This window comes from Papio anubis, chromosome 1, assembly GCF_008728515.1.
Source record: "Papio anubis isolate 15944 chromosome 1, Panubis1.0, whole genome shotgun sequence".
Lineage (NCBI taxonomy): Eukaryota > Metazoa > Chordata > Mammalia > Primates > Cercopithecidae > Papio > Papio anubis.
The window spans coordinates 181,462,557-181,482,226 of record NC_044976.1 but is presented as its reverse complement, the minus strand read 5'-3'; the positions used below and the strand labels follow the sequence as shown (position 1 = coordinate 181,482,226).

The 19,670-nt window shown below is 40.9% G+C and overlaps 1 protein-coding gene across 8 annotated transcripts in view; it reads right to left on the bottom strand.

Moving 5' to 3' along the window:
* Window positions 1–13,637, bottom strand: part of ACBD6 (acyl-CoA binding domain containing 6) — a 227,982-nt gene extending 214,345 nt beyond the window's left edge. For all 8 annotated transcript variants that reach the window (XR_002518610.2, XM_021929957.2, XM_021929959.2 and 5 more), the window contains exons 1-3: window positions 12,721–13,637; window positions 5,626–5,690; window positions 2,436–2,532 (exon numbers count right to left, since the gene is read on the bottom strand). Coding sequence is in view for 7 of the 8 variants with exons in the window: in XM_021929957.2 (XP_021785649.1) it covers window positions 2,436–2,532; window positions 5,626–5,690; window positions 12,721–12,942 (384 nt within the window). In the remaining variant the exon portion in view is untranslated. The remainder of the gene's footprint in view (window positions 1–2,435; window positions 2,533–5,625; window positions 5,691–12,720) is intronic.
* Window positions 13,638–19,670: the final 6,033 nt, after the last annotated feature.

Sequence of the window (19,670 nt, the reverse complement as noted above, 5' to 3'; positions counted from 1 at the left end):
TATATTTTTTAAAGTTTATTATTTAATGTATTAAATAATTAATTAAAGAATATGAAAGTGCCTTTGGTTCTGCTTGGTTTACTCAAGTATATGCTCAATAGGTTAGATTTAGACACTTTTAAAAAGCATCCTTAACACCTGTTTGGAATCTGCAAGCCTTTTCTTTTGAGACAGAGTCTTGCTCTGTTGCCCAGGCTGGAGTGCAATGGCACACCTCGGCTCACTGCAACTTCTGCCTCCCGGGTTCAAGCGATTCTCCTGCCTCAGCCTCCCGAGTAGTTGGGACTACAGGCGCCCGCCACCATGGCTGGCTAATTTTTGCATTTTTTAGTAGAGACAGGGTTTCACCATGTTGGTCAGGCTGGTCTCGAACTCCTGACCTCAGATCATCCACCCGCCTCAGCCTCCCAAAGTATTGGGATTACAGGTATGAGCCACTGCGCCTGGCCTGCAAGCATTTTAAGAGTAATAGTTGACGAAATATTACTAAAGTACTGAAGGTAAGAAATCATAAATTCTGTCATTTATCAGAATTTATAAACTCAAATGCCTTCATAGGCCAAGCATCAGCAATAGTGTTGTATAAATCAACAGAGAAGGATGAGAACACAGTGACTGGATCTGAAAAATACTCTGCCTAAAGGCACTCATATTCAAGTTTTGTTTCATTTTTAAACATTGTGCAACAGTTGTTTAGGCTGAGTTCAGCTCAGGGGGCACCTGTTTTGACCACTGATTTTCAGATTTTAAGCCCTCAGAACCCTGAGATATATACTTGTATGCATATTTGGTCTTATAAAAAATAGAAAATTTCTGAAAATGAAGACTCATGCACATCAGAAACATTAAGGAAATTTCTCATGCCTATAATCCCAGCACTTTGGGAGGCCGAGGCGGGTGGATCACATGAGGTCAGGAGTTCAAGACCAGCCTGGCCAACATGGCAAAACCCTCTCTCTACTAAAAAAAAAAAATAATAATAAATTTTAATAAAAAAATTAGTCAGGTGTAGTGGTGCACACCTGTAGTCCCAGAGGCTGAAGTGGAAGAATCACTTGAACCTGGGAGGTGGAGGTTATATTGAGCCAAGATCCTACCACTGTGTTCCCCAGCCTGGCTGATAGAGAGAGACCCTGTCTCAAAAAAAAAAAAAAAAAAAAAAAGAAGGAAATTTTTCAATGACTTCTAAAAGGCAGTCATATCATTAAAGATATCCAAAGTTGGTTATCTCTTCCATTTTGTACTCTTAAGATACATTTTTAATATGTCATAATATATAATCTTTTAAAGTTCCTAACAAGTCTGAGATTTTTAAGATTCCATGATTAATGGAACAAATTCCTTCATACCAGTAACAACTATGTACCCATGTAATTATTACAAAAACATTGAAAATTGTTTAATTCATTAACTGCTAAAATGTTTGGCCTAATTGTTTTTATTGAAAAAAATTCAATTTGCATGTTTTACGTGGTACAGTGCAACCTCTATCTCACTGAAATACCTGTTAATCATTTAACAATATTCTTAAATAGTGACCTCACCTTTATTAAATTTTTTCTAGATGTTCTCCAATAAGTATATGAGAAAAACAGGGTATATTTAAGTGAACAATATCTAATGCTTCCAAAGTCCAAAGCAATCTCTTTTCCTGCTGGATTCTCTAACATTTACATTATTATTGTTTTATACTATTAAAGATTATATATATTGATATGTTTTACCTTCTCTCTTACACTTTAAACTATACAATGGCAGAAATCATGTCTTATTTATCTTTTATCCCTAATAAGAAGCATTTTGCCCTTGCATAGAAGGTGATCATAAAAAAGAAATCCAAGAGTAACGTTTTTTCCAGCATGATAATCTCAAGTTAAACTCTTCCCAATTCTTATGTAATTCAAATTCTTCTGCTTTCAAAAACTCTGCAACTCAGAGAAGTTCTCAGCATCAGTAGCTGGTTATGTTACTATTTAAGTATTATTAATTTTTTTTATTTTTCTGAGACAGAGTCTCACAGTGTTGCCCAGGCTGGAGTGCAGTGGCCTGATTTTGGCTCACTGCAGCCTTAGCCTCCCAGGTTCAATCAATTCTCCTGCCTCAGCTTCCAGAGTAGCTAGGATTACATGTGTGTACCACCACATCTGGCTAATTTTTGTATTTTTAGTAGAGACAAGGTTTCACCATGTTGGCCAGGCCGGTCTTGAACCTCAGGTGAACCACCTGGCTTGGCCTCCCAGAGTGCTGGGATTACAGGTGTGAGCCACACCTGGCCAGCAATTATTTTATTAGATAAATATTACAATAACTTTATAATATTTCAAGAAAGTAAAACTTTAAGCATGTTACTTAAAACTAAGCTTAGTTTTAGACATTTATTTCAGAGAAAGATCATAAGTTTTTGGAAAGTATTATTTATAATCATTAAGTCTTACCTGAGGATTCCAACCTGGATCTAGTTTTTTAACTACTGCAATATATTCCTGCATTGCTTGGCTGGGGCTTGAATCACCAAGTGCTTTCCATGCTTCCCTACAATATGGAATATCCAAAATGGCCTGTCATTATGCAAATAACACAAATAGCATTTTTCTTATTATTATTAAAAAAAATTGCACGCACATTTCAAGGGTCTCGGAATATAGAGATAATAAGTTATGGATACAGAAGTTCTGTCTTTTTGCATTTACATTGGTCTACAGCTATACAGACCTTATTGCCCTACCTAAGAAGCCTTTTCAGACATTTTTTTTTTCCTAATCACCCTCCCCTATGAAATTTTAAAAACACAGATACACTGCATATCTATTAAATTTTGGAAAACCACAAACCACTGTAATCTAAGATTTTATAACTTCCTCAAACCAATTTTCACCCCTATTGCAGATGTATGCTCCACAGACTAATACAGATTATTATCATAAATTAACTGTGCTTATGGGATTTTGGTCATACAGAAACTAATCATCACATAAAAAACAATATTCCCAAGGAAAATGCATCAAACTTCTTACTAAGATACAAGAAATCCACCTTCTCTTTCTGCTCTTACCTCATCTATAAGTTACTAGTAACTGATCCTGGGAACTCAGTCTGGGACTTCAAAAGTCAGGGATGGTGAGGGCAGAAACAAGAACACTGGCCAGGCGCGGTGGCTCATGCCTGTAATCCCAGCACTTTGGGAGGCCGAGGCAGGTAGAACGCCTGAGGTCAGGAGTTTGAGACCAGCCTGGCCAACATGGTGAAACCCCATCTCTACTAAAAATACAAAAATTAGCCGGGCATGGTGGTGTGCGCCTGTAGTCCAGCTACTCTGGAGGCCGAGGCAGGAGAACTGCTTGAACCTGGGAAGCAGAGGTTGCAGTAAGCTGAGATGGTACCACCGCACTCCAGCCTGGGCAACAGAGCAAAATTCTGTCTCAAAAAAAAAAAGCAAAAAGCAAAAACAACAACTAAAAAACACTAATGAGTAAGTTAGGGACTTCCTACAATATAAATGGCAAAAGCAACATTTTAGTCCTGAGCTTCCTTTTGAATCATTTTTTTTTCCCCACCCTCTGCAGGCTGCCAGGACAGGCCTCCTTCTTGGTTTTTCCCTGCCAATTCTTTCTAATTCCAACGAGGGTTTCTCGATTTCCCTGATTTGCTGTCAAACAGAACTCAATCCCACATTTTTTTCACTACCTTCCTGCTTCTATGATGAATATAACATCTTTCTGAGGTTTTCTAAATTTATTTTCACTGAATTCCTTGAGAATTACTTGTATGTATCATAACATTTCATCCCTAAATAGATCAGCCTACACAAACTCAGAAAATTTATCATCAATACTATTATATAATACAGAGGCCATACATTCAGATTTTCCTGATTGTCCCAATAACGTCCTTTATGGCTTTCTTCTCCCACACCAGGAACCAATCAAGATCCACACACAGGATTGAGTTTCATGTATCGTCAGCTTTTTTGTCTTCCATATTGTTGGTATTTTTTAAGAGTCCAACTGTTTTATAAAATATCTCCCAATTTGAATTTGTCTAATTGTTTCCTTACCTACATAGTGTTCTTGCCAGAAATGATTCATCATAATTAGAATTGGGTTAAATTATTTCAGCTGAGTAATATATAGGTGACATGCCCTTTTCAACGCATCACACTGGGGGCACGTGATGTCAGTCTGCCCCATCATCAATAAGATTCATGGCTTGGTAACGGCAGTATCTGTCAGGTTTCTCCCTCATAATTAAAAAGTAAATGGTGGGTCAGCCTGTAACCCATGGTTTTGCTCCCCAATAGTTTTTCACCTAGCATTTTAACAACAGTTTTCCTCAATAGTTTTTTCTCCAATAGTTCCAGAATATTTTGTCATCTAATATCTTGCCTAAACAATTATTATGGTGGCTATAAAATCTAAATTTTTTTAATTGCTAAAAACAATGGAGAAACAGGTAGAGCACAGAAAAAAAATGAAGCTATAAAATTTCATAAATTATGACAAAAAACTCACTGTAAACGTTAACATCAGGTATTCTTTAGAACAGTAATAAAATGCCAGAGAACCGTTGGTTATTATCAACCAAAAAACTTGTGCAAAAATATAATCAATGCACTGCTTCCTTCACTGAGACTGTCCTATATAAAAAAATATCAGCTGAACTAAACAGTGTGGGTAGTGACATAAGTTATTTACATCTGGGTTCAAGCTCTGTACCTCCTTACAGCTGGGTAACAAACGGTTGGCAGGCAGGAAATGTATCCAGGGGACCAGATTTTATGTGGGACTGCTCTAGAATATAAAGTCAGAACCCGTATTTTATCACTTCCTCTCTCTATAACCATATTTTATCTTTTTTTCTTTTTTAACTCTACCTTCTAACCTTCTTTTAATTCCAGGGCTGATGCTCCAAAGCCTTCCCTTCTATTACTAAGATTCCCAGTTGTATGCAATTTCTTTTTTCACTTCGACAAGGTAAGAGAAGACAAGGTCTCATAAATGACAAGAGGGAACTTCTGGATTATAAGTTTAAAAAGTTTGCAAAAGTATACTCTTTTTTTATGTATTCAGAGAAAAAGAGAAGTTAGTATCTGGTTTTGGCTTTCACTGAACTTTTCCCTTCTTCCCAAGAGTACTGTAAGCTGTTATTTACTGTGGCATGGGTGGGGCAAGGAACACAAGAGTAGCAAGAGACAGGGAGATGAAACTGGGACAGGGAAGAAGGATGAAAAATGGGGATGTATCCTGCTGTTCGGCCCTTCCCATCATTCTGGCCTTCTTTCAAAAATCCCTCCAGAGGGGAGAAGCAGTGATCCATTAGGGGCTGAATGATAGGAAAGGAAAATCTCAAGCAATAGCTCTCATGGTTACTCTCTTACGTATTAAAATGTGAGGCATGTATGTCTGTTGTGAACCACTTATATTCCAACATGCTAGCCTAAGAATCCTTCAGGAGACTTAGCTAAAAGTAGATTTCTTTAATCTCTCTCCCAATTGCCTGTTATTAGTACAGTCTACAGCAGAGAGAGATTAATATAAAAATAATTCTTTAATCAGCTCACTGCTTTCTAATTCCTAAACACCTAAACCATTTCCAACAACCTCATTAAAGGTTCCAAGAATTTCTTACCATTTTTGCTTTCCTTCAAAATCAAAGAAGCTTGGTTTAGGAGTATTGCAATTTCCAACTTTGACCTAAATGAGGGAAGAAAAATCAAGAACTTATTTTTCAAAGAAACGTCTGGAAAACTTTTCCTTTTCAAATGTATTATGTATATTTAGTAACCATAGGTTGGAATATATTTGCACCTATATGGAACAGCAAAATTTAACATTCTTTGCAAAAGCAAACAAAAAACCCAAACAGAATCAAACATTGCATACAGGCTACTTTGGCTTACTGCATAAAACAACTATTATCTAATATTGTAATACAGAAAAACTGTGATAAATGGTTGCATTTCGAAGTCAGTAAACTATTTACATAAGACAAGTTATCAATATACATTATATACTCTTTATTACCATGTATAAAGAATTTTTTAACACAGAATAAGGTTTAGAATTCATAATTTATCAGAATTCATAACACTATTTCTTCATGCTGATTCTCGTAACTCTATTAGCATTTTATCTCTCCAAAATTTCAGGGGAAAAAGTGTACTACTTTTAAAATGCCCTATTAAGAAACTCATCAATATAAATTTGGATGCCAAAAGCCATGCAGAAAAATTTCAGGGGTTCTCAACAATACAATTCTATTTTTCTACAACAGTCTTATCATCTTTTGTTTGTGGTCAATACTTAATTTTAATCCGCAAATGACATTTATAGTTAAACTGTACAGTGAATATTTTCATTGAGAATAAGCATAAACAAGTGCAGAATTCACTATACAGGCCCTGATTCCCACTGCCAGAAGTCATCTTCCTTCCTTAGAGCATTTACTCTATATATCTTTTATGGTACTTTTCACTTTTTCTACCATGTGTTAGAAAGTTTTGTGTAAAGTCTCATTTTTCTATTAGAATAGAGCCTGTAACTGTTCTTAACTCATCCACAGCACCTATCTACTTCTCAGGGATTTTCCCACTATCTCCCATTACTCTTCCACACTTGAATTCTGGTAAAATCTAACTGATGCCTTCATCTAACCAGAATGATCTACTGACTGCCTTAGGGATTCCTAGTTCAGGGTTTTGCTTGTCACTCCACTCACCTGAAACGCCTTTTCTTCTTTCCTCAGCTTTTAAGATGCTGCACGACCTTCCAGTCCTACTCAAATTTCAGATTCTTTTTTTTTTTTTTTTTTTTTTTTTTTGAGACGGAGTCTCGCTGTGTCGCCCAGGCTGGAGTGCAGTGGCCAGATCTCAGCTCACTGCAAGCTCCGCCTCCCGGGTTTTTTTTTTTACGCCATTCTCCTGCCTCAGCCTCCCGAGTAGCCGGGACTACAGGCGCCCGCCACCTCGCCCGGCTAGTTTTTCATATTTTTTAGTAGAGACAGGGTTTCACCGTGTTAGCCAGGATGGTCTCCAACTCCTGACCTCGTGATCCGCCCGTCTCGGCCTCCCAAAGTGCTGGGATTACAGGCTTGAGCCACCGCGCCCGGCCTCAAATTTCAGATTCTAAGAACTCTTTCAGTCTACAATGATCTCATCTACCTCTGAATTCATAACAATTACCACCTCTATCATTTGCTTAGCAATTAATCGCATGGCCCTCTGCTGTTATTAAAATGTATACTTACATAGAAGCAGCCCTGTTATGATGCAACAGAGAGAAGAAAGGGTAAGAAGGAGCCACATTTCTTGAACAATCACCATAGACCAAACACTTCACATATTTTATCTTGAATGGGCCAAAAAATAATCCTGCTAGGTATGCTATTACAAACTCATTTTATAAATGAAGATAGAGAAGCTCAGGAGGGTTGTCTCAGTTCACACATTAGTATATTCTTTAATTAGTAGTCTGGATTTAAATCCAAGAGTGTTTGACTCCAAAGTTCAATACCCCTTTACTACATTATTCTGTCTTAAATGATAAATAGAGTCTGGGATTCAATTCTGGACTCTCTAAAATCACATGAACTACCAGACGGTTAGAAATATTAAATGAGATAAATTATACAAACTTCAAGACATCATAAAAATAGCAGTTATAACTATTTTTGTTTTTTATCCAGACACCATCCAGTGGCAGAAACAAATGCCAATAGTTCTCCTCCATTTCTCCTGTAGTAACAGAAGTCTCAGCTGGACACATGATCATCTAGCCAAACATTACACATGGCCATCCAACTTCTGCCTAGGTTCTGGGGACTGGATGTGTGGAAGAGTGATACAAATACCTTCCTTAAAAAGAAAAGGAGTTTGTCTTCCCCTTTCCCTTTGCCCTGGATATGATATACATGTGGTGATGGTAAGCCACCTCTGACCATGAAAAAGGAACCTAAGGCAGCAGTTTTCAAATTTTTTAGTCTTATAATCCCTTTATATTCTCAAGATCCTAAAGAGCCATCATTTATATGAGTTATATCTATCAATATTTACCATATTAGAAATTAAAACTGGGACATTTAAAAAATGTGTATTAGCTCATTTAAAAATAATAAATCCATTAGATGTTAACATAAATAACATTTTATGCAAAATAACTACATATTCTAAAAAAATTAGTGAGAAAAATAGCACTGTTTTACATTTCTTAATTTTTTTAATGTCTCGCTTAGAAGCCAGTTGCATTTGCATATCTACTGCTGCATCCAATCTACTGCAATATGTTGTTTTGGTTGAAGTATATGAAGAAAATTCAGCTTCACGCAGATATGTTGTTAGAAAAGAGAGAAGTATTTTAGCAGCATTTTGAGATAGTTGTAGATATTCTTCTTTGATACTATGCCAAAACCTAACAGATGGTAGTTTCAGGTCAGTTGCAATGAGGAATCTGAACTCATATCAATGAATTTTTCATACTGTTAACACTGAAATCCATTGGTCTGACTTGCACTTTGAAAGGCATCTTTTATCAACACATGATTTGTAACATCATTCCATGAAATATTTAGAAAATATGGTTTACTGAGTTACACAGACTTTTCAAATGTTGACACATTTCATGATATAATAGCAAACGTTCACATTCATGACTGTCACCACTTATCTCATCAAAAAAAGTTTTTAAGTACTGGGAAGCTGTCAAGCTCACGGTGGCAGATACAGATTTTCCAAACTTCTCATTTTCACTTGAAAGCTCAAATGTTATTACTGGCAACAAATACTTTGAGTTGTTTTCCTCGAAGTGACAGGCTTATTTCATTCATTTTCAAGAAACTACCTGCCAAATACCCAAATTTGAGTAGGTATAATTATCTGTGAGTTGTTCTGTTAAGTAAAAATGGAAAAAAGTATATAGTTCATTTGCAACTCAGAAATTACACAAGTGCTTTTCCTCAAAATAGTTAACATAATTCAGTATGCAGCAGAAGTACTTTGTGTGTACTTCCCATCTCATCACACAAAATTTAAGACTTGACTCAAGGGTTAATATTTAATAAAGTAGTATTAAGGCACGACGGTTCATGTCTGTAATATTAGCACTTTGGAAGGCCTAGGCGGGCGGATCACCTGAGATCAGGAGACCAGCCTGGTCAACCATGGCCAACATGGTGAAACCCCATCTCTACTAAAAATACAAAAATTAGTCGGGCGCGGTGAGAGACACCTGTAATCACAGCTACCCAGGAAGCTGAGGCAAAAGAATCATTTGAATCTAGGAGGCAGAAGTTGCAGTGAGCCCAGATCACGCCACTGCATTCCAGCCTGGATGACAGACCAAAACTCCGTCTCAAAAAAAAAAAAAAAGTATTATTAAATAGTATCTCATGAAGTCAACAGGAATTCACAAATTTTCATTACTCTCCAGTTTTCACAGCTGTCAATTAGCTATCTTTAGGAGGGAGAGTGTAGGCTGATGTAGAGAGCGATCAAAAAACTGTTCATTCATTTGATTTTGTTGAAACTTTATTGAAAGATTATTTTGAAGCCATAGGCTTATCTGAGACTAATAAAGCTATGACGCTAAGTAAATTTAGAGTTCTCCCTGAGAAAATAAGGTTCATATCTTAGCTTATTTATTATCTTCCTGCCAACAACCTCATCCAGCCTACAAAATAGGCTGCTATTCTGAATACAAAATGTTATTTTATGATAAATTTTGATACAATATGCAGAAATGATATTGGACTTTCAACTTTATTATTCTATCAAAGATGCTATTCTTAATGTTATCTCAGAATTTTGTCAAAAATAAAATATTTAGGAGACTGATGAAAACAGTGGCCCAGTGTCGTATCTAAGCAAGCATATTATTTCCTAATAATGCAGAATTTTATTTGCAGATACAGAATATCTCTGAACACCCTAAAGTCAAGTTCTTGAAAGGATGAGGCACATTCCTCCTTCATATTATCTGAATGAAGTGAGTATACCTGAGATAGAATGGTTCCCAAGTTGATAGGTTACTACAGTTCACTCATGACTTAGAAATAGAATACTGAATAATGACGACACCGATATCAATAAATAAAGATACGTCCTAGAAGAAAAAAATATTTTCTAGGGAATTTGGGGAAAGTTAGTCTCATACTGCCCAGAGAATCATCAGACATATTACAGGTCCTAATACGATTCTCGATAAGTATTTGTTAAATAATCAAAAGTTTCACTCTAATGTTATTAGGACAAAGTATAATAAATGACCAAAGAGAAAACACATATCAAGAACTTTTCCCAGAAAGCTAATTCCAAGTCCAACTTGGAGGTAATTTTCATTCAACACTATAATTTATACCGTTTGTTCCTAGAGCTTTATCTCTCAGGTCAATGTTTTTTTTTTTTTTTTTTTTTTGAGACGGAGTCTCGCTCTGTCACCCAGGCTGGAGTGCAGTGGCCGGATCTCTGCTCACTGCAAGCTCCGCCTCCCGGGTTTACGCCATTCTCCTGGCTCAGCCTCCCGAGTAGCTGGGACTACAGGCGCTCACCACCTCGCCCGGCTAGTTTTTTGTACTTTTTAGTAGAGACGGGGTTTCACCGTGTTAGCCAGGATGGTCTCGATCTCCTGACCTTGTGATCCGCCCGTCTCGGCCTCCCAAAGTGCTAGGATTACAGGCTTGAGCCACCGCGCCCGGCCTCAGGTCAATGTTTAACTGACATTCATAATAATGAACATCAACCTTCAAAACAAGGTTCATCTCTACTCAGTATATCCAGTTTAAGAACACAGTGGGGCTGGGCATGGGGGATCATGTCTGTAATAACAGTACTTCGGGAGGCTTAAGCAGGAGGATCCACTTGAAGCCAGAAGCTCAAGGCTGCAGTGAGCTATGAGTGTGTAACTGCCCTCCAGCCTGAGCAACGGAACAAGATCCCATCTCTAAAAAAAATTTTTTAGTTAAAAAAAAAAAAGGAATACAGCAGGCCTCTCCCCCAACTTATTTTTCCTTTAACAAATACAGGGGAAAATATGTAACTATGTCAAGAGGCAAAAAGAAAAAAAGGTTATACATTTTTAATAAAACAAAATAGGCTATTATCCAGAATTTCATTTCCTCCAGTGTTCCAAAGAGCTGTAATTTTCCTGAACTGTTATTTAACTCTTGTCAGCAATTTTTCAGGTGTGTTCAAACCTAGATTCCTCAAGTACTTTGTAAGTCTCTCAAAAGCAAATGTCGGCCGGGCACGGTGGCTCACGCCTGTAATCCCAGTACTTTAGGAAGCCAAGGCAGGCAGATCACCTGAGGTCAGGAGTTCAAGACCAACCTGGTGAACATAATGAAACCCTGTCTCTTCTAAATATACAAAAAATTAGCCGGGCATGGTGGCGGGCACCTGTAATCCCAGCTACTTGGGAGGCTGGGACAGGAGAATTGCTTGAATCCGGGAGGCCGAATGAACCAAGATCTAGCCACTGCACTCCAGCCTGGGCAACAGAAACGAAACTCCGTCTCAAAAAAAAAAAAAAAAAAAAAAGTGTCAGCCAGCAAAATGGCTCATGCCTGTAATCCCAGCACTTTGGGCAGGTGGATCGCCTGAGCTCAGGAGTTCAAGACCAGCCTGGGAAATGTGGCAAAACCCAAACTCTCTGTGGAAAAAAAAAAAAAAAAAAATTTTGAGTGTCATGTTTTTCCTTCTCTGCAGGCATTATATCCAAGTGTCTCGCACATAAAAGCTGCTGAACAAATATATGTTGCTTATGACAAAGCAATTATTTCCCTTCTGGTACCTAACCAATGTCAACCTGAATTATAAATTAACATGTCTATACATCTCCCTATTTCCAGGTAAAGTTCACAGCCTTAGACTGAGTCAGGAGCTACAATCCAGTTCTGACTGATATATCTGTATGACCCTAGGCAAGCTGCCTACTCTCTGTGGCCTTCAGTTTCCTTTTCTGTAAAAGAAGGGCATTATTTCATCTGGTGTTCATAGCTCTCAAATTTTTAGATTGTATCAAACGGAAAAGAGACATATTCAACGAAAACATAAGTCAAAGATATTGAGGATTTTATAAAAATTACAAAAGTTGCAATACTGTATTTTGCATTGCATCACATTATTATTATTATTTTTTTTTTTTTTGAGGCGGAGTTTCGCTCTCGTTGCCCAGGTTGGAGTGCAATGGCGCGCAATCTCGGCTCACCGCAACCTCCGCCTCCCCGGTTCAAGCGATTCTCCTGCCTCAGCCTCCTGAGTAGCTGGGATTAGAGGCATGCGCCACCACGCCTGGGTAATTTAGTAGAGACGGGGTTTCTCCATGTTGGTCAGGCTGGTCTCGAACTCCTGACATCAGGTGATCCGCCCGCCTCGGCCTCCCAAAGTGGTGGTATTACAGGCGTGAGCCATGGCGCTCAGCCCTGAATCACATTATTACAATCCTATTATATTCTTGGATCTCAATATAGTTTAATTAACTTTACCATGTTTACTTCCATGTGGCCCTTTGGAAAGAGTAAATGAATGATAAATCTTATTTTATCCTCATTTTGTAAAGGTTCTTAAGCTGGTAAAATGCAAGATCACTGCATAGGTCAGAGAAAAAAAACAGAAAAACAGTGTCCAGTGCCCAGCTAAATAAATATCACTCCTAGGAAAGCAAACATCTTTTCCACGTTCAGGATGATGCTCCGTATCTTTCTCCCCCATCCACCCTTTCCCTGCTACTTTACCTGTTTGTACCTGGCATACAGATACAGAAGCTGCTCCCTGCTGGCCACCTGAATTAGGCCTTGTAGGTGCGCGGCAGCCTTCTCAAACAGCTCGGCCAGGCAACTGGACTCCTCGATCTCAGGGCTATGGGGGAACTCCACCTCCCCGGAGTCGTCCCCTGAGCTCAGCTCTCCACCGCTGTCGCCGGTGGTGGCCCCCGCGGGCAGGAATGATGAAGCCATGTCTCCTTGCTCGCTCCGTCCCTCTGCGTCCGGTGTGTCCTCCTTGGATCGGGTGTAAAGGCCGGCTTGGAGGCCTGGCCCACCAGTCTGGGTCCCGAGCCTGAGCTCCAGTCGGACCCAAGCTCAGTCGGGGCGCGCTCCCTCACGTAACCCTGCTCCCTGCCCGCTTCTACTCCCTGGGCGTGCAGAGCAGGCTTCCCGACCCTCTGCCGCTCTGCCCAGTCGATCCGGTCTCCTCCGGCTTCCCTCCGGCCAACAGCTCGCTAGTGCTCGCCTGAGGCCCCTCCAACGGAACGAGGGTCGAGGGCCAGGGAGGCGGGGGCGGGCGAGCGCGGGGCGCGGCTGGCTACGGGCCGTGGGGGCGGGGCGGCATGCGTGCCGGCGGCGTGAGCTTTTGTGGGGCCTGCTCTGCGCCGGCGGGGAAGCGTGGGAGACGCTACGCTGGACGCCTTTCCCTGCCAGAGGAGAGAAAGTGTCGTCAGCTGTTTGGGCGTCTCTTAATCGTTTCGCTGAAATTAGCAGTCCCGAACTCCGGAGCCCGGCACTGGCACGGGCCCCCGGGGGTGGGGGAAGGAGGCCGTCTGTGTGGTAGTGTAGCGGTGAGAGCGGAGTCGCGGGAAACGCGGGGCTGAGGACTAAGGTTCCGCCTGCCCCGGATTGTGCGCCTCAAGCGCCCCCAAACAGCTCTGCGCGCGGATCTGTTGCGTGCGCGTTGAGCTCTGTGTTGAATAATGGAAAACTGCAAGATGGGGCTGTGCCGCCCTACCGTGTGACTGATGAGTGGAATCACTCTGCGTGTTTCGCTCTCCACACTTTCGGATTCCGCACCTCTCCGGGCCCTGATAATAGGGTTTGGGGGGTGCGGGGCGCGCCTTAGCCCAGTTCTCATGCCGAGCTGTGCATTTGACACTGTGGTTTGTAGACACTATGAAGTGAAACCGGAAGTACGCCCAGAGGAACGTACAAAACTATTTTTTTTTTAACTATAACATTATGAGTGGTTATGTCCTAAATGTTAAACACAACGCACTATATATTCATTTAGTACTCAAACAATGTAATAAGCACTATAAAGGCACAAAGGAAGTGTTATAAAGAGTGGTTATTGACTGGGGTTAGGCTTGTGACGGGTGGACAGATGGCTGGACAGGATGAGGAATCTATGAGAGAACACAGGAAGGTGAGAAAGCTTGCATCAGGATTCAACAAACATTACTTAAGTCTGCAGAAGATTCCGCTGTTAGTGTCAGGCCTCTGAGCCCAAGCCAAGCCATCACATCCCCTGTGACTTGCGTGTCCGCATCCCGTGACTTGCACGTATACGCCCAGATGGCCTGAAGTAACTGAAGAATCACAAAAGTGAAAATGCCCTGTCCCGCCTTAGCTGATGACATTCCACCACAAAAGAAGTGAAAATGGCCAGTCCTTGCCTTAAGCGATGACATTATCTTGTGCCTGGCTCACCCTGGCTCAAAAAGTTCCCCCACTGAGCACCTTGTGACTCCCACTCCTGCCCGCCAGAGAACAACCCCCCTTTGACTGGAATTTTCCTTTACCTACCCAAATCCTATAAAACGGCCCCACACTTATCTCCCTTCGCTGACTCTCTTTTCCGACTCAGCCCACCTGAACCCAGGTGAAATAAACAGCCATGTTGCTCATACAAAGGCTGTTTGGTGGTCTCTTCACACAGACGTGCATGACATTTAGTCCTGCTGTCAAGGTGCTCACAATCCAGTCAAAGGGATGTTTAATGACCAAATTCTTGCGATTAAAAAGTGATTAAGAATAATGTATATAATGTATTGAGGACTTGATCCTTACAACGTAAGGTAGGTACTCTTATTTTAGACATAGGAAATCAGCACAGAGTGGTTAACTTGTCAAAGGATGCACAGCTAGCAAATGGAGGAGCAAGGAAAAAGAAGTTAGCCTGCATATGGGGTAATAATGGATGATGAACCCGAAGAGTTGACCGAAGGAGAGATAACATGGACTTTTATATCTTTCTGTTTCTCTAATTTTTATTAAAGTGAGAATTGAATATTAACTGCTTTTTTGGCATCTTTGGAGATTATCTGCTTTTCTCTAGTCTTCGAAAGGAATTATATTAACAGTTTCTATTTTAATGAATTATATTAACAAAAATAAATTTGGGATTTAATGAATTATATAATAGCTAACATTGATATATTAATATGCATTAATTCAAAACCTCCTAGTTTTGAGCATTACTTCTTTTTTTTTTTTTTTTTGAGACGGAGTCTCGCTGTGCTCCCAGGCTGGAGTGCAGTGGCCTGATCTCGGCTCACTGCAAGCTCCGCCTCCCGGGTTCACACCATTCTCCCGCCTCAGCCTCCCAAGTAGCTGAGACTACAGGCGCCCGCCACCACGCCCGGCTAGTTTTTTGTATTTTCAGTAGAGACGGGGTTTCACCATGTTAGCCAGGATGGTCTCGATCTCCTGACCTCGTGATCCACCCGCCTCGGCCTCCCAAAGTGCTGGGATTACAGGCTTGAGCCACCGCGCCCGGCCTGAGCATTACTTCTGTTCCTGGAACTTTTTTAAAAAGTTATTTGTAGGTTCAGTTTGCTAATATTTTCATTATCTTTACATCTCCATTTAAAGATGTGATTAACCTATAGTTTTCCTTTTTCTATACTTTCTCAATTTTGTGTCAAGGTAATAGAATCCTTGTAGAATGCATTTAGAAGTTTTCATCTTTTTCTGTATTCTGGAAGAGTTTACATAACTTGGGAAAGAGAGCAACCAGAATTGTTTTACACTGCTGGTGTGAGCATAAATTGATACAATCATTGTGGAAAAATGTTTGGCACTATCTACTAAAGCTGAGCATAAACATATAGCAATTCGACTCCTCCCCAGTGGGAATATATACATGGCATTCACCAAAGACATGTAGGAGAACATTCATAGCAGCACTATGAACTAATTCCTAATTGCTCCAAACTGGAAGCTCCCGAATGTCCATCAACACTAGAATGGATAAACTGTGGTGTGTTTACATGATGGAACACTATTCATCAGTGAGAATGAACTAATTACAATGACACAGAACAACATGAATGAATCTCAAACATAAATGTTGAATTCAGGAGGCCTATACTCAAAACAGTACATATTATAGGTTTCTAGTCATAAAAAATTCAAAATCAGGCAAAACTAATCTGTGGTGTTAGACTCAGGATAGTGGGTAACCTCAGGGTTAGTGATCTGAAGGGCACATGAAGGGGACTTCTGGTATTTGGATATGTTGTTTCTTACGCCAGACATTAGTACACTGATGTGTTTGTTCACTTTATGAAAATTCATTTATAATTTATGTACTTTATGTATACATTTGAATGAAAAATTTATTATAAAAATAACGTGTAAGAAAGAAAAAGGAAAGGGTCCTTAACATTCAGAAGCTGACCGGCACTCACAGCTAGGCCTTGTTATTCTCCTATTGGATAGAAATAATCTCACAAAATAGCAACCGCAGGCAAGGTCACTCTGAAATCATGATACAATGATACAAAGCAAACCACTTCATTAAGCTTTTCTAAGCACAGGCAAAAAGCTCACTTTACTGACTGCAAAACACAACATCTTTTTCTTGGCCCAAACAAATAACCACTACTACTACTTTACAAATTGTAGCTTTATTCTCATGCTAGTCTCTTCTCTATAGGTAAGACTGAGATGCCCAAGATCTCAATCTTGTTATAGTGGGTAGCTAGTCAGGAATGAGCAGGGCAGGAGAGGGCTCCCCACCACACGCACATATCAGGAATGTCAGGCAACCTTCAGGTGATGGTCAAGCGGTTGTTAACGGTCTCACTAAAATAATAATTGATCACAGCTGGCACCAGGGACCAGCCATCTCCTGATAGAAAACACCTGAAACGAGTGATCAGCAGCTTCCCGATAAGATCTCAGGAGTGGGGTGAGTAGGCTCAAGCATGCGCATGCGGACTGAAGGAGTGGCCTGCCCCTCCACACCTGTGGGTGTTTCTCCTTAGGTGGAACGAGAGACTTGAGATAAGAAATGAGACACAGAGACAAAGTATGGAGAAAGAAAAAGTGGGCCCAGGGGACGGGCGCTCAGCACACAGAGGACCCGCGCCGGCACCGGTCTCCGAGTTCCCTCAGTATTTATTGATCATTATCTTTACCATCTCGGAAAACCAGAAGTGGCAGGATAGTAGGATCATAGTACAGAGTAGGTCAGCAGAAAGACATATGAATAAAGTTCTCTGTGACATGAATAAGTTTAAGGAAAAGTGCTGTGCCTTGATATGCATATGCAAACATCTCCATAAACCTTTTTAGTGCATAAAGAGCAGCATTGCCACTAGCAAGTCCCACCTTCAGCCCTAAGGCGGTTTTCTCCTATCTCAGTAAATAGAACATACAATCGGGTTTTATACCCAGACATTCCATTGCCCAGGGATGGGCAGGAGACAGATGCTGTTCTCTATCTCAACTGCCCAGAGGCCTTCTTTCCTCTTATACTAATCCTCCTCAGCACAGACACTTCATGGGTGTCAGGCTCGGGGACAATCAGGTCTTTCCCTTCCCACGAGGCCATATTTCAGACTATCACATGGGGAGAAACCTTGGACAATACCTAGCTTTCCTAGGCAGAGGTCCCTGCAACCTTTGGCAGTGTACGTGTCCCTGGTTACTTGAGATTAAGAGAATGGTGATGACTTTTCACAAGCATGCTGCTTTCAGGCACTTGTTTAACAAAGCACACCCTGCACAGCCCCAAATCCATTAAACCTTGAGTCACCACAGCACATGTCTCTTGCAAGGACAGGGTTAGGGGTAGGGTCACAGATTAACAGCATCTCAAATACAGAACAAAATGGAGTCTCCTATGTCTGCTTCCTTCTATGTAGACACAGTAACAGTCTGATCTCTCTTTCTTTTCCCCACACGGACAGCCAACCCCAAGGGAACAATAAGGGGAGAAGTAATGCAAGACCCCAGAAGTAAGCCAATGTATAAAACCCCAAGGCCAGGCACACAGTGGCTCATGCCTGTAATCCCAGCACTTTGGGAGGCTGAGACAGGTGGATCATCTGAGGTCAGGAGTTTGAGACCAGACTGGCCAACATGGTGAAATCCTGTCTCTACTAAAAATACAAAAAAAAACAAAAAACAAATCAGGAGGCTGAAGCATGAGAATCACTTGAACCTGGGAGGTGGAGGTTGCAAGCCAAGATGGCGCTACTACACTCCAGCCTAGGCAACAGAGCAAGAGTCTGTCTCAAAACAAACAAAAACAAACCGCAAGTCAAAATATCAAGCTGTGTACTTGCTTTTCAAGTTGCCTGTTTGGCTGTCTTCCAAGCATACTTTCCTTCGTTTCGTTCCTGCTCTAACGCTTTTTAATAAACTTTTACTCCTGCTGTAAAACTTTCCTGGGTCTCTCCTTCTGCCTTATGCCCCTCAGTTGAATACTTTATTCTGAGGAGGCCAGAATTGAGGTTGCTGCAGACCCCTAGGGATTCACCACCGGTATTACTATTTTGAAGTCGTGTGACTCAGATACATTTCCCTGCTGACACAATCATAGACTTCCCCCAGCTTTCTGACTGCATCCAACTGAGAGCATATTCCTGCTTCCTTAGACACTCCCCCAAATCACCACAAAGCCCAGATTCTATAATAGGTTCTTTCTTAACACCCTCTTACTGAGGCAGCCCATTCTTCCTTGAGGTGTATGTTCTTCCTCACTGCAACCAGAAATAATTCTAACTTGGTTAACTACAGATGCGTTCCTGGAGGTCTCTGCCCGAAGGACATTGACACTTGAGAAGCTTTCATTTCTTTTTTTTTTTTTTTTTTTTTTTTTGAGACGGAGTCTCGCTCTGTCGCCCAGGCTGGAGTGCAATGGCCGGATCTCGGCTCACTGCAAGCTCCGCCTCCTGGGTTCACGCCATTCTCCTGCCTCAGCCTCCCGAGTAGCTGGGACTACAGGCGCCCGCCACCTCGCCCGGCTAGTTTTTTGTATTTTTTAGTAGAGATGGGGTTTCACCGTGTTAGCCAGGATGGTCTCGATCTCCTGACCTCGTGATCCACCCGTCTCGGCCTCCCAAAGTGCTGGGATTACAGGCTTGAGCCACCACGCCCGGCCAAGCTTTCATTTCTTGAGGAGTCTATTAAAATCCCAAAACTGTCAGGATCTGGTGACACTGAGGAGATAGATCTTTTACCATTAGCATTTCCCTTCAGGCATTTCTTGGGAAAGATAGTACAGTTGACCCTGGAATAACACAAGTTTGAACTCTGTGCATACATTTATACATGGGTTTTTTTCTATATATATTGGAAAATGTTTTGGAGATTTGTGACAATTTAAAAAACACAGATAAACTGTACAGCCTAGAAACATTGAAAAATTAAGAAAAAGGTATGTCATGAATGCATAAAATATGTAGATACTCATCTATTTTATCACTTAATACCATGAAATATACACAAATATATATATATATTTTTTGAGATGGAGCTTCGCTCTTGTTGCCCAGGCTGGAGTGCAATTAAGCGGTCTTGGCTCACTGCAACCTCCGCCTCCAGGGTTCAAGTGATTCTCCTGCCTCAGCCTCCCGAATAGCTGGAATTACAAGTGCCCGCCACTGTGCCCGACTAATTTTTGTGTTTTTAGTAGAGATGGGGGTTTCACCATGTTGGTCAGGCTGGTCTTGAACTTCTGA